At 32.1% G+C, this 12,493-nt stretch overlaps 1 protein-coding gene across 5 annotated transcripts in view; it reads right to left on the minus strand.

Annotated features, from left to right (window-relative positions):
* The window catches only part of LOC147806682 (histone deacetylase 9-like), a 37,418-nt gene that overhangs the window by 18,359 nt on the left and 6,566 nt on the right, over positions 1-12,493 (minus strand). For 2 of the 5 annotated variants that reach the window (XM_087149298.1, XM_087149299.1), the window contains exon 5: positions 7,104-7,171. In XM_087149298.1, coding sequence (XP_087005424.1) covers positions 7,104-7,171 — 68 coding nt within the window. Of the gene's footprint in view, positions 1-6,897; positions 7,176-12,493 lie in introns of those variants that run through there. The other 3 variants (XM_087149302.1, XM_087149301.1, XM_087149300.1) reach the window with 2 other exon arrangements.

A 12,493-nucleotide genomic window follows, 5' to 3' on the forward strand; every position in this document is an offset into this window, starting at 1 on the left:
TGCCAGTGCACTCAAATCTCTTTTTGCAGCACTATGCCTGGTATCAATGGAGGTTTCAATGGTATCGTTATAGCTACAAGAAGACTTAACACCAAATGAAATTTTTTTCTTATCTAAAACGTCAATGACATTCCGAATACGAGGGTTGCTATTTATATTTCTGACCTTGGCAACAGTCAGTGTTGCTAGGCGACCGAAGATGATTTTAATCGAAAGTTTGATATTTTTAAACATAAATTCAGCAGACGATTTAGCATTATAGCTTGATTTGTGTTGTTGACTGTAAATTGAAAAGTTCTTCTCTTTCAAAAAATGGAATTGAATCGTGAACATTTTCGTGCCATTATTTTTCATAACTTTCGACGTGGATTGTCAAGACAAGAGTGCTTCGATGAACTTAATTCTTTATTCAGCGATAAAGCGCCATCCTACAGCACTGTAAAAAATTGGTATAACGAATTTAATCGTGGTCGATGTTCGATCCAGGACGAATTCCGTGCAGGTCGTCCAAAATCCGTTGTTGTGCCAGAAAAGATCGATGCTGTGCGTGAACTGATAGAGCAAGATCGTCATGTGACATACCGTGAGATAGAGGAGTCTTTGGATATTAGTATGACTAGCATCAATAAAATATTGCATGAACATTTGAGCGTAAAAAAAATTTGTTCGCGTTGGATCCCGCATAATCTGACAAACGCTCAAAAAAAGGCTCGTGTCGAATGGTGCAAGGAAATGTTGGAAAAATACGTTCAAGGCACATCAAAGGCTGTGTATAACATCTACACAGGTGACGAATCATGGATCTATGCATATGAGCCGGAAACAAAACAGCAATCAACTGTATGGGTCTTCCAAGACGAGGCAAAACCAACAAAAGTTGTTCGAGGAAGAAGCACATCGAAACAAATGATTGCCTGTTTCTTCGGCATTAACGGTCATGTGGCAACAGTGGCGTTAGAGCAACGCAGGACGATCAATTCTGAATGGTACACGACCATTTGTTTGCCAGAAGTCATCGGAGAAATTCGAAAAAAGCAGAGGAACAGGTGAATCATTCTTCATCATGACAATGCGAGCTCTCACACATCGACTCAAACAAAGGCATTTCTGATGGAGCGAAAGAAGAACTGATGGGTCATCCGCCGTACAGCCCTGATTTGGCATCCAATGACTTCTTCTTATTCCCACACATCAAAAATAAATTACGTGGACAACGATTTTCGACCCCCGAAGAAGCGGTTGATGCATTCAAAACGCATGTTTTGGAGTTACCTCAATCGGACTGGAAAAATTGCTTTGAAAATTGGTTCAAACGCATGCAAAACTGTATTGATCATCATAAAGAATATTTTGAAAAACAATAAAGCCAATTTCGATCCTATATATTTGTTTTTTCATTATTGGGCTAGAAATATAAATAGCAACCCTCGTAATCTAGCTACTCTTACTTCAACTGCAGCTCTATGTCTGAGAACTTCACAAGTTTAATAAGTAAAAAGTTTTCCTGATCACCACAAGCAGAATTATCATTAGGTAATATTTTTACCATTTTTTGACTAGTTAGGGTGTTTAAATTTTAACTGGAGTATTGTGTGACATGACAGTATAAGTATCAAACGTTTTCTATAACGTTCAGCTATAATCAAAATGTTACTAGCTATTTCAACGACCAAAAGATCTTTATGCCCATCGAAATTTCCATTACTTTTCAACAATCTATTGAGCTCAAAATGTAATTTAGTGCGTGATGTTAATAATCCAATTTGATATTATTCAATTCCTATTATTAATTCACACTCTTGTTCAATTGTTCAATAAAATACTTTTTATTCATCCACTCAAGTGTTCAAATACATTTTTTTATAACTTGTAGTGAATGATGACACTTGAAGTGAATGCAGTTTTTTCAAATATTAATTCATTCATTACATTTAGTTAGGAAAGTTTTTTAATTATTTAATAAAAAGTAAGTAAAATAAAAACATTTTTGTTGACCTAAGTAAGAATTGAGTTCAATTTTTTTATATTACTTTTTTTTAAAAATAATGTTAGTAAAATTAATAGGAAAAAAAGTTAAATTTGTCTCAAATTGTCAATAGTGAAAAGTGCTCTTCTTAAATTGAGGATGAGATTTATTTTGATGTTTTAAAATACTTGTTTTTAAACTTTATAAAATATTAGTCGGGGACCAGCTGGTTTGGCTTTTAAAGAAGTAGAATTTCAAATATTTCGAGATTTAAAATCAAAAAGTAAACCAATTTGTAAGCATAAAAACAGTTATTGTTCAAGTGTGAGGGGATTTTAATTTCTGCCTCGTTTAATTTCTTGCTTGATCTTATGGTATTGTGATCAATTTGTTATTAAAATGTTTAGTACAACATATGCTAACATTAAAAAAAACATACGCCAGTAATATCAATGGCGTCTTGATAAAAAATAAAATTATCAACCTTCCCAAAATCAAACTGCGCACTTATTTTATTTATTAATTACCAGTATGGGGTGAAAAAAAAGCATCAATAAATCTGTAATGAACAACACTGCAAAATAGTTCAAAAAATTTTCCCACAAATACCGACGTAAACAACGAAGTTAAAATAATTACAATGCTTTTTTTTATTTATAATTATTTGTTGACTCTTATTTCGTTTACATTATTAGCTTAAGCAAAGCTGATTTTTAGCAGTTAATCCTCTCAAAATAAAGGCTAACTTTATTCAGCATCACCTGACATATCTATTCACATAATAAATCTATTATAAAAATGTACAGTATTGTTGCAGCTGTAATCTGCACCAAATGAAATCTGCACTGCTGTAATCTGCACTCTAAAATACATTGTACCTATATAAAAGTATATTTGGTATCTATCAAAACTTCAACTATTACCATAATACCAGTAGTGACCATTGCCAAACATAGGAATCATTGATGTCAATAATAGCATGCCGACGGTGCCTCGTAATAAATAAATACATTTTCTGTACATAGCATATCCTTATGTCATTATTTATTATAAAAATTAATTCAGCATCTTTGACATCAATAATAGTTTGCTAATTTTTTTATGCTCGCTTAAACGACATTTCTACTGGTTTTTTTTGCCTTTTAGTACATTTATTATTGTACTTTAATTAGTAATTTGCCAAAATTAGTTATTCTTGGCGTCCATAATTAAATTAGTGCTTTTTATGTTTATTCCTCAGTGAATTTGTTCCATGTTTCCAATAATTTTGTATTTTAGTACAAAACTTAAGCTTTTATTTCAATTAGCCTCAATTTTAAATTGTTTAGTCTTGTAAAATCACGATTTAAAAGCATAATTATAAACAAAATAAACGCTTGTTTTCAAATAATCTTAGAAATAATAATTTGGTGGTGTAGTTTGCTTATTCACATTAATCACACAGATAACCTGTCATAACAATTAAAATATAAGTAAGTATAACTGGAAGCTCAATAAACAACTTTTTTATGATTAGAGCAATAAGCTATAATTTATCTTTAAAATATTTGAAGAAACTAAAACCTCCACAGCTTATTTTAAAACACTGGCTTCCACTAAGTCTATGAGAAAATTTTGTTCTTAAAAGTCTCTGTATTTAAAATGTAATTTTAAAAAATCAAAAATCGGGCTTCGTAATTAAGCTTATAATCTTACTTATTTAGATACATTTTTAATCTCGTATTTTTACAGCTGCTCACCGTATACCCAAAATACGGCATAGAGACACACAAACAGACACTCAAATTTTAAATTTAATTTTATGTATAGATTTGCTGCTTTTCTTGGCAACTCCAACATATTAGGTTAAATAAAACACATTTTTAGCAGCCCATCTAGTAGACGATCGTAGATTGTCCTTGTAGACGATCTTTTATAGTACCCCTAATAGATCCATATCTCCATTTTGTTTTGTAGTACAAAACTGATATTTTTCATTTCAATTACCGTCGATTTTAAATTATTGAGTTTTATAAAAAGACGTTTCAAAATGGTAACAAATATAAACACGATGGTTTCAGATAACCTTAGAAATATTAAATTTGCGATGTAGTTTGCTTATGCTACCATCATTACGTTAATCAGTTAACCTTGCATAACTAATAAAATATATTTAATAATAACAGAACACGCAAATAACATCTTTTTTGATTAAAGACATAACATAAAAAACATAACTGATGATGTCTTTAAAATATTTGAGAAACTCAATCGTCTATTGCCTATTTAAAACAATGGCTTCAGTATTATCTGGCATAATACTGGTAACTCATGATAGTGAAAATTTACCAAAGTCAAGCTACTTTGTCCAGTACTTACATCTTATAAAACTGCAAAGTACTGGTGTCAATAATGTTATGGCAGAATTTTATGGTATCCCGTAACGAATGAATACATTTTCTCCATCAATTTACATTTTTAGTACATAGCTAATTTTTTTAAATTTCAATTAGTACATATTTCCAAAAATAAGTAAGCATCATTGACATCAATATTATTTAACCGATTTTTATAAACGAATTAGTACCATTTTCTGATTAGTTTTTCCTATGACTTATTTTTTTATTTCAAATTGTAACGATTACCAAAATTAATTATCATTGACGTCCATAATAATTCCGGCATTGTACTTTCTCGTCAACGAATTTGTACTATTTTTTCCTTAATTTAGCCTTTTATTTCAATTACCATTGATTTTTAATTATTTATTTTTGTTAAAACCCGTTTTAAGAGTATAACTATAAATAAAATAAACTCGTAGTTTCAGATAACCATGAAAATATTAATCAGGTGACGTAGTCTGCTGATGCAAGCAAGATCACGTTCATCTTTCAGATAACCTGGCATAACGAATAGAAAAATAAGTATTGCAGAACGCGCGATAAACAAGTTTTTTTTTATTAGATCTATAAGCTAACAAACACTACTGGTGTTATCTTTAAAATATATGACAAAACTGAATCGTCTATAGCTTACTATAACAAAGGCTTCCGCTAAAGCCAATGAGAAAATTCCATTTCTTAAATGTCTCTGAATTTAAAAATCAAAAATCGAGCTTCGTAAAATGCACAAAATATGGTTTCGTAATCTTACCCGCAATTACAAATACAGATATACATACACACGCACAAATAAATTCTTTATTTTATTGTATGCAAAGATAAAACAATGAATTTCAATTGTAAGGTTTTTTTTCACCAAAACGAAACTAACATTAACTGATTTTTTTCTTTCTTTTAGTTAAAAAAATAAATGGATTTGAACAGCAAATAATACATTTTCAAGCAAAATTCATTGTTAAATGGCACTTTTCAAGAACTAAAAGAAGTGTAACCAAGCACTTAGTTTTTACGTTAAAAAGTTAAAATCAGTCTTAGCATTTATTTGACTTGGTGATTAAATTTCATTATTTACTGAATTGGTAAAAAAAAATGGACTTTAGCTGCCTACCAGTTATACACCGAAGAGCCATTACATTATGACCACCCTGCTAATAACATGTAGGACCACCTTTAGCCCTCAAAACTGACAGCACCCGCCGAGGCATTGATTCCACAAGGTGCTGATAGGTATTCTGAGGTATCTGGTACCAAGCGCTCACCAACTGGTCCTGCAATTCCCTCACATTACGAGGGGGTAGCGTGGCAGCACGAATTTGGTTTTCCAAGTAGGACCACAAATGCTCTATTGGATTAAGGTCAGGTGAATTTGGGGGCCAAGACATGACTTGAAAGTCACTGGAATGTTCCTCGACGATTCGACCCTTATGACATGGTGCATTATCCTGTTGGTAAACACCATCCCCCGCAGGAAAAACTGTTGCCATAAATTGGTGAACCTGGTCTGCAACTATGTTCGAGTAGCTTACAGACGTCAGGGATTGTTCTATGAGGATTATGGGTCCTAATGTGCCCCATAAAAACATTGTTCCTGGGCTAGAAGCCATGAAAACCTGGGCGAGCCCATTGTTATAGATGAAGAGTGGTCATAATGTAATGGCTCTTCGGTGTATTTGATTTTTGTAAGCCCACATGAAAGATTTTTCCTTTTCCTAATATTGAGACCCTTGTTTAAGTCAAAAATATTATTTATTTACAGAGCTCAAAAAAATAAAAGGAGCACCTGAATATTTTTTGATCTAATGATCGGATCTTTTAAGATCTAAAACTGAATCTTAATGGTTCGAGGAGAGGAGTGGGTTTCAGATATGCCAATTAATTAGATCAGACTATACTTTAGGTAACGAAATAAAACACAAAGTGTCACTCTGAATATATCTTTTTTATTCGACCTTCAAATTATAGACGGTAGACAAAATCTGGAAAATATGTCGGATTTTAAAATATCGACTTTTTTAAAATTCAATTTCTCAACTACTCTTCGACCAATTTCGCTCAAATTTTACATTTTGCCATGTAAAATTATGTTCTTTAAAATGATGGCGAAAATTGTACATGACAAAAGTTGTTTGACACTAATTAAATAGTATAATAAAAAAAACAATAAATATATATTGAAATATACTTTTTAGCATGCAATTAACTTCGGATAAACTAATTTTTTAGCTGCGTTCAAATTTTTTTTCAATTAGCTTAAAAAGTTTTCGAGTTACGGCGAAATGCACAAGAAATAAAATTAAAATAAAGGGATTTAAACTTAGAACCACTCTCTGACCAAACTATGGGGACCATGTTTCCTAGATTGCAGCTACTCCCTTAATTTTTGGATCAGAAATTCGGATTCATCTGAAAAAGATCGATTTATATAGAAAATACTTTTTTGTGTCGGATTTCGTAACTTTAAATATCGTATGAACTAATTAATTAGCGTATTTTAAATAATCACTTTGAACCTCTAAGATTAAGTTCTAGAACGTGAAGATCTGATCAAAAGTTATTCTGGGTGGTCCGTTTATTTATTTGTTTGGCGCTCTGCATATATTTAAATATTTTTAAGGACTTTTGCATTAAATATATTGCAATTTTGTTAAAAATTATTTTAATAAACGAAAAATTGTCGTTGACTGTAGTAACACATTATGAATTTATAAACTCATTCACTTGCCCATAAATAAAGTCACTGCTGTTAATATACTTACTCGTTTTTAATAAGCTTATTCACTGATCTTAAAGCCATCCACCCCTTGTTTGTTGAATGGAAATGATCCTATCTGGAAAATGCAAAAATTACATGAAATTGTGCTTTTTCTGCTGTAACATTATTAAAACTTTTGCAACAAGAACTCTAATTATAAGGAAAGTTAACATAACAATATTTTATTTCTTTATATTTTATTTTGTAACCGTCGTTGAACAGGTGACCCAAATTTTGGGTTTACGGCTAGTCAACTCCATAGCCTTTTAATTTTAAACCCAATCAATAAGATAATGGAACTCCTGGATCAAGTATGGGTAGAAATTTGCCTTTATCTAGGACTTTTGGATGGAACTAACCCGCATTGATGGAACTAACCCCATGAGAACCTCCCATGTTTAGCCTGGCCGCAAGAGGACTCTAACCCGTGATCCGTGTACCACTGAGGATATTTCACGTCAGCACTGTGGTTGGTGCAAGCTGGATGCGGAATTCGTTACAAGTCTTAATTAAAAAATAGGGAAAAAGTAGGAAATGTAATGATATAATAAGCATTTCGAATCACAAAATTAAGTAAAAATTAAATAATAAATTCACGACCTTCTTATTTAAAAAAAAAACACTAGTCGTTAAAAAACAAGAACTAGAAGAGGAAGCGATTAGAGGAGGTTAACCCAGAAGAGATGGTTTAATATGCTTTGAATTGATTTTTCAATTTTTGGCTGATAAATTAAGCAAAAATTTTGTGGGCGTTACCTAATGTTTAAAGCTTAACGTTAAAAACGTTTACCTAAAACTGGAAAATGTCTGAAAGGAAAATTCAATTTTTTGGTTTGCCTTGCGTGAAAATAATCTTAATCTTTTTCCCGCCATATTTTTGTCAGGTTGAGTAACTATTAAGGAACAGAAACAAAAAGACAAATTATTAGATTTGAAGATTAATTTATATCATGTGTTTTCTGAGCCAAAAGTAAGCTAAAACTCTTTATAGCCGTATTTTATTTTGTAATGGGAGGCAAGCTTCAACTTTATGACCAAAATACCTAATACTTATTTCGGATGTAACCTTTTTTGGAGAATGGACTACTAATTTTTTTATGACTTAATGTTTGAAGGAGAAATTTGAGTTTGTGGCTTGTAAGTAAAAAATTGGCTAAAAGTTTTTAAGCATTATTTTTTTAGAGGGTAAGGTAAGATTTCCTGAATATGGAATAAAGCATAAATGCAGAATTGAATTTTAGGTTAAAATTTTGCTAACTTGTTTCGGCGTTGTAAAGTTAAAATGGGCTAATGATTTCCATCTATCGTGGGCACATAAGTTTTTTAATAGAATCAAAACTTGAAGGCAATATTAACTCTTTTGTTACGGTAACCTGCTCTGCTGAAGTACCACCAAATAATACAACACACCAAGAAATGTGCACATTTCACGTTACAATTCGTATTACACTATACTTTTATACCTAACTAATATTTCACTCTTAAATATAATAAATAGAAACTTGTTAAATATTACGCCCTAAGACGCGATGGCTCAGGGCTAGAGCGTTCGCCTTCCAATCAGGTGAACCGGGTTCGAATCCCGGCAACTGCTAGTCGATATGAATTCCACAACCAGCTTGCACCGAAAACAGTGCTGACGTAAAATATCCTCAGTGGTAGACGGATCACAGGTTAGAGTTCCTTTGCCGTTAGGCTTACCGTGGAAGGCTCTCGTGATCTTCCTCTCCTTGTAACGTAAATGTGGGTTAGTTCCATCAAAAAGTCCTTCACGAAGGCAATTTTCTCCCTACACTTAATCCAGGAGTTCCCTCGTCTTCCGGATTTGGTTCAAAATTGCAAGGCCACGTAGTTGAACATCAGTAGTCATAAACCCAAAAATTAGTTCGGCAGTTCAATGACGGTTATAAAAAAACTCAACCATTTCAAATGTAAGGAAATAAAAATAATGTAAAAATGTAAGGAAAAATGAAAGACGCTGGATTGCGTGAAAATCGGTTCTGTTTTCTAGTGGACAAATTCTGAATTACACTTCAATAGTAAAAAAGAATGACCCTACCATATTGGCGAATTGTTGTTAATTTTACAAACAAAAGCAATTTAATAATATTGGATTCAATCAGCCTTATTCAGATCCAATGAAATACTATTTTTCCTTTTATAGGGATTTTTTTTAAATATTTCCCTAAACATAGGAATATTTCAGTAAACGTAAAAAAAAATAAAAAAAAAAAAAACAAAAAAAAAACGAGAAAATTTTAATTTATTCGGGAGAGCGAGAGAATCACGCGAATTCCAGTAGTCTTCCCTAAAAATCCAGTAGGGTTGCTGGAAAAAAACGGACTACTTTGAATAACTTTTGACACAATGATCGGATCTTCACGGTCAAGGACCCAAACACAATTTTAGAGAAGGTGACCTCGAATATACTAATTAGAGCAGACAATATTTTAAGTTACGAAATCAGACATAAAAACGCGCTTTCTCCGAATAAACATACCTTTTTTTCAACGGATTCGCGTTTTTGACACCCAAAATAAAAATATTTTTATTATTTTTAATTTTTTTAAATATTTGATATTTTTTATTATTTTATTAAATGATAGTTGAAAAGATTCTAAATAGTTAGATACATAATATCATACGTAATTTTGCAAAGCAAAATACAAAATTTAAAAGAAATTGGTAAAATAGTTCTTGAGAAATCGAAATAGTTTAAAAGGAGACCAATATTTATAATTTGATTTCTCAGGAACTATATTCAGCCCCGATTTCGCCCAAATGTTTTGACATGTAAAATTACAACCTTTAAAATGATGTAAAAATTGCATACCTTACAATTCAATTTCCGACTATTAATAAGTAAAGTTGAAAAATAAAACATTAAAAATTTACCAACATTTATATTTTACTAGGAATTATCCTTGGAAAAACGAATTTTATATTTGTGAGCAAATTTTTTTAAAATCGCTTAAAAAGTTTTTGAGACATGCGAAATATACAAAAAGTGAAATTAACATTAAAGGGTCCAAAATTTGGGTCGCTCTCCTGACCAAACTATCAGGACCATATTTCCTGGGCTGCGGCTATAATACGAATCCGTTAAAAAAAGGTATTTTATTTCAGAGAAAGTGCATTTTTATGTCTGATTTTGTAACTTAAAATATCGTCTGCAATAATTAATTAGCATATTTGAGAACACAGCCCTCAAACTGTTAAGTCAACTCAAAAAGTCAAGTTGGCGAAAATGAATTTTTAGCGCGCAAAAAAGCTTTTTTGAAAGTGTCCTCGTAGGAGCAAACATTGCAGGATAAAATCTTAAATTTCGTTGCAAAATATTAGTTACTTTTTAAAGTTAAGAAAAAGCTATTTTAGCCGTGATTTTTACTTTGGTTGCAATTTTCTTCCTGGTTAACGAGTTTCTTAAGGTTAATAATCGTCTACAAGGGTTCAACGTTTCGAGGCAAAACTCAGACTTGAAGTTTCTAGGTCAAATATTAGCTAACACTTGCCATAAAATTGTTACTTACAGTTTTTTTAATAGTTTAACGTATGGATTAACGATGTATTAAAAAGACTATAAATATGGAGTCAAAATTCAAACTTGTGGTTTTTATTGTTAGAAATTAGATAGAACTTGTGCTTTTTAGGAAAATTTTTTCGTTTTTTAGGGATGCAATTTTTTTCTGATGATTTAACGTAGAAGTGCCAACAAACTACTCACGAAAGTAGTAAAGTGGTAGGCAGACCCATATAAATATTAGAATTTTAAAATTTGAGTTAGTTTTTCCTACTTAAAAAATCCCTTGTCAGAGATGCCAACTGCTCCGGACACGCCAAAATAATTTTAAAAAAACGGTAAATAATTACAAAGTTAATTTTGAAAATATTTGACTATTTTTGATTGCTTTTTAAAAGGTATAGCATGACATAAGTACTATAACTTGGTGAGTTATATAAGCCTACGAATTATTTATAAATAGTGGTGGATAAAAATCAACTAAATTGAATTTATTAAACCAAGAATCACAATTGATAAACTACCACTTTAAATTATATATTTGCTGTCCGGAGCAAGTTGGCATCTCTGCCTTGTACAAGAGTTAAATACAAGAATTAAATCTGAAATACATCTAGCTTAAAATTTCAATTGTATTCAAACATTTATATTAAAGTGAAATGAGATGCATTTTTCACTAATTCAAAAATAACGAAAGAAAAGTTAACTATTATGATGCACTGTAAAATCGAATTTAGAAACAAACATTTTCATTTTTTTTTAAACACACCGTACTTCTGTACAAACTGTAAATAAATAAAGGCACTAAACTATTTGCAACTAGAACTGTCTACAGGTCTTAAAAAGAGTGAATGTTGTAAAAATGAGCTAGTAATAATGTGAAAATAAACTTCAAAAAATGCACTGAACTAGCAGAAGTGTCTAAAAACGCAAAACATGGCTCGTGATAGCTCAGGGGATAGAGCGTTCGCCTTCTAATGAGGTAAACTGGGTTCGAATCTCAGCGATGGTAGGTCGATACAAGTTTCGGGTCCAGCTTGCGCCAACCACAGTGCTGGCTTAAAATATTCTCAGTGGTCGCTCGCGTCTGGCTAACCGTGGGATGTTTTTGTGGCTTTCCTGGCCATGTAATGCAAATGCGGGTTAGTTCCCTCAAAATGTCCTCTACGAAGGCAAATTTCGCTCAATACTTGATTTCGATCAATACTTCGCTCAATATATCCAATATCCAATGCAATAATCGTGGTAAAAATGTCATTAATAACATTACTTTTCGAAAGAGTCATGGAAGCTCAGGGGATAGAGAGTTCGCCTTCCAATGAGGTGAACCGCTTCCGATTCCCAGTGATGGCCGGTTGATACGAACTCCGGCCACAGTGCTGACGTGAAAAATCATCAGTGGTAGACGAATCATGGATTTGAGTCCCCTACCCGTTAAGTTAACCGTGGGAGGTGTTCATGGTTTTCCTCTCCATGTAACGCAAATGCGGGTTAGTTCTATCAAAAAGTCCTCCGCGACGACACATTTCACCCAATACTTGAGCCAGAAGTTCCCTTAGTTTCCGGATTGGGTTCAAAACTTTAAGGCTACGGAATTGAACATCAGTAGTCGCAAACGCAAACTTGGGTCAGCTGTTCAACGACGGTTATAAAGTAAAATAAAAATGTAAAGAAAAATAAAAAAAATGCCGATCTCATCAAAATTCGGGCTTTACTCATATGTTATGTAAACTCATATGTTATAAAAACCAATAAAGTTTATCGCTGAATGATGAGCAGCTTGAATAAACTGTCGATAATTTCAGATTCCCAAAAGTGGTCATAAATAGATGCGGTCGCTAGATAGAGGTGATCTTTCCTGGATGTTTCACTTT

This window comes from Parasteatoda tepidariorum, chromosome 8 (genome assembly GCF_982258835.1).
Source record: "Parasteatoda tepidariorum strain Cologne lab strain chromosome 8, Ptep-v5.0, whole genome shotgun sequence".
NCBI classification, from domain to species: Eukaryota; Metazoa; Arthropoda; class Arachnida; order Araneae; family Theridiidae; genus Parasteatoda; species Parasteatoda tepidariorum.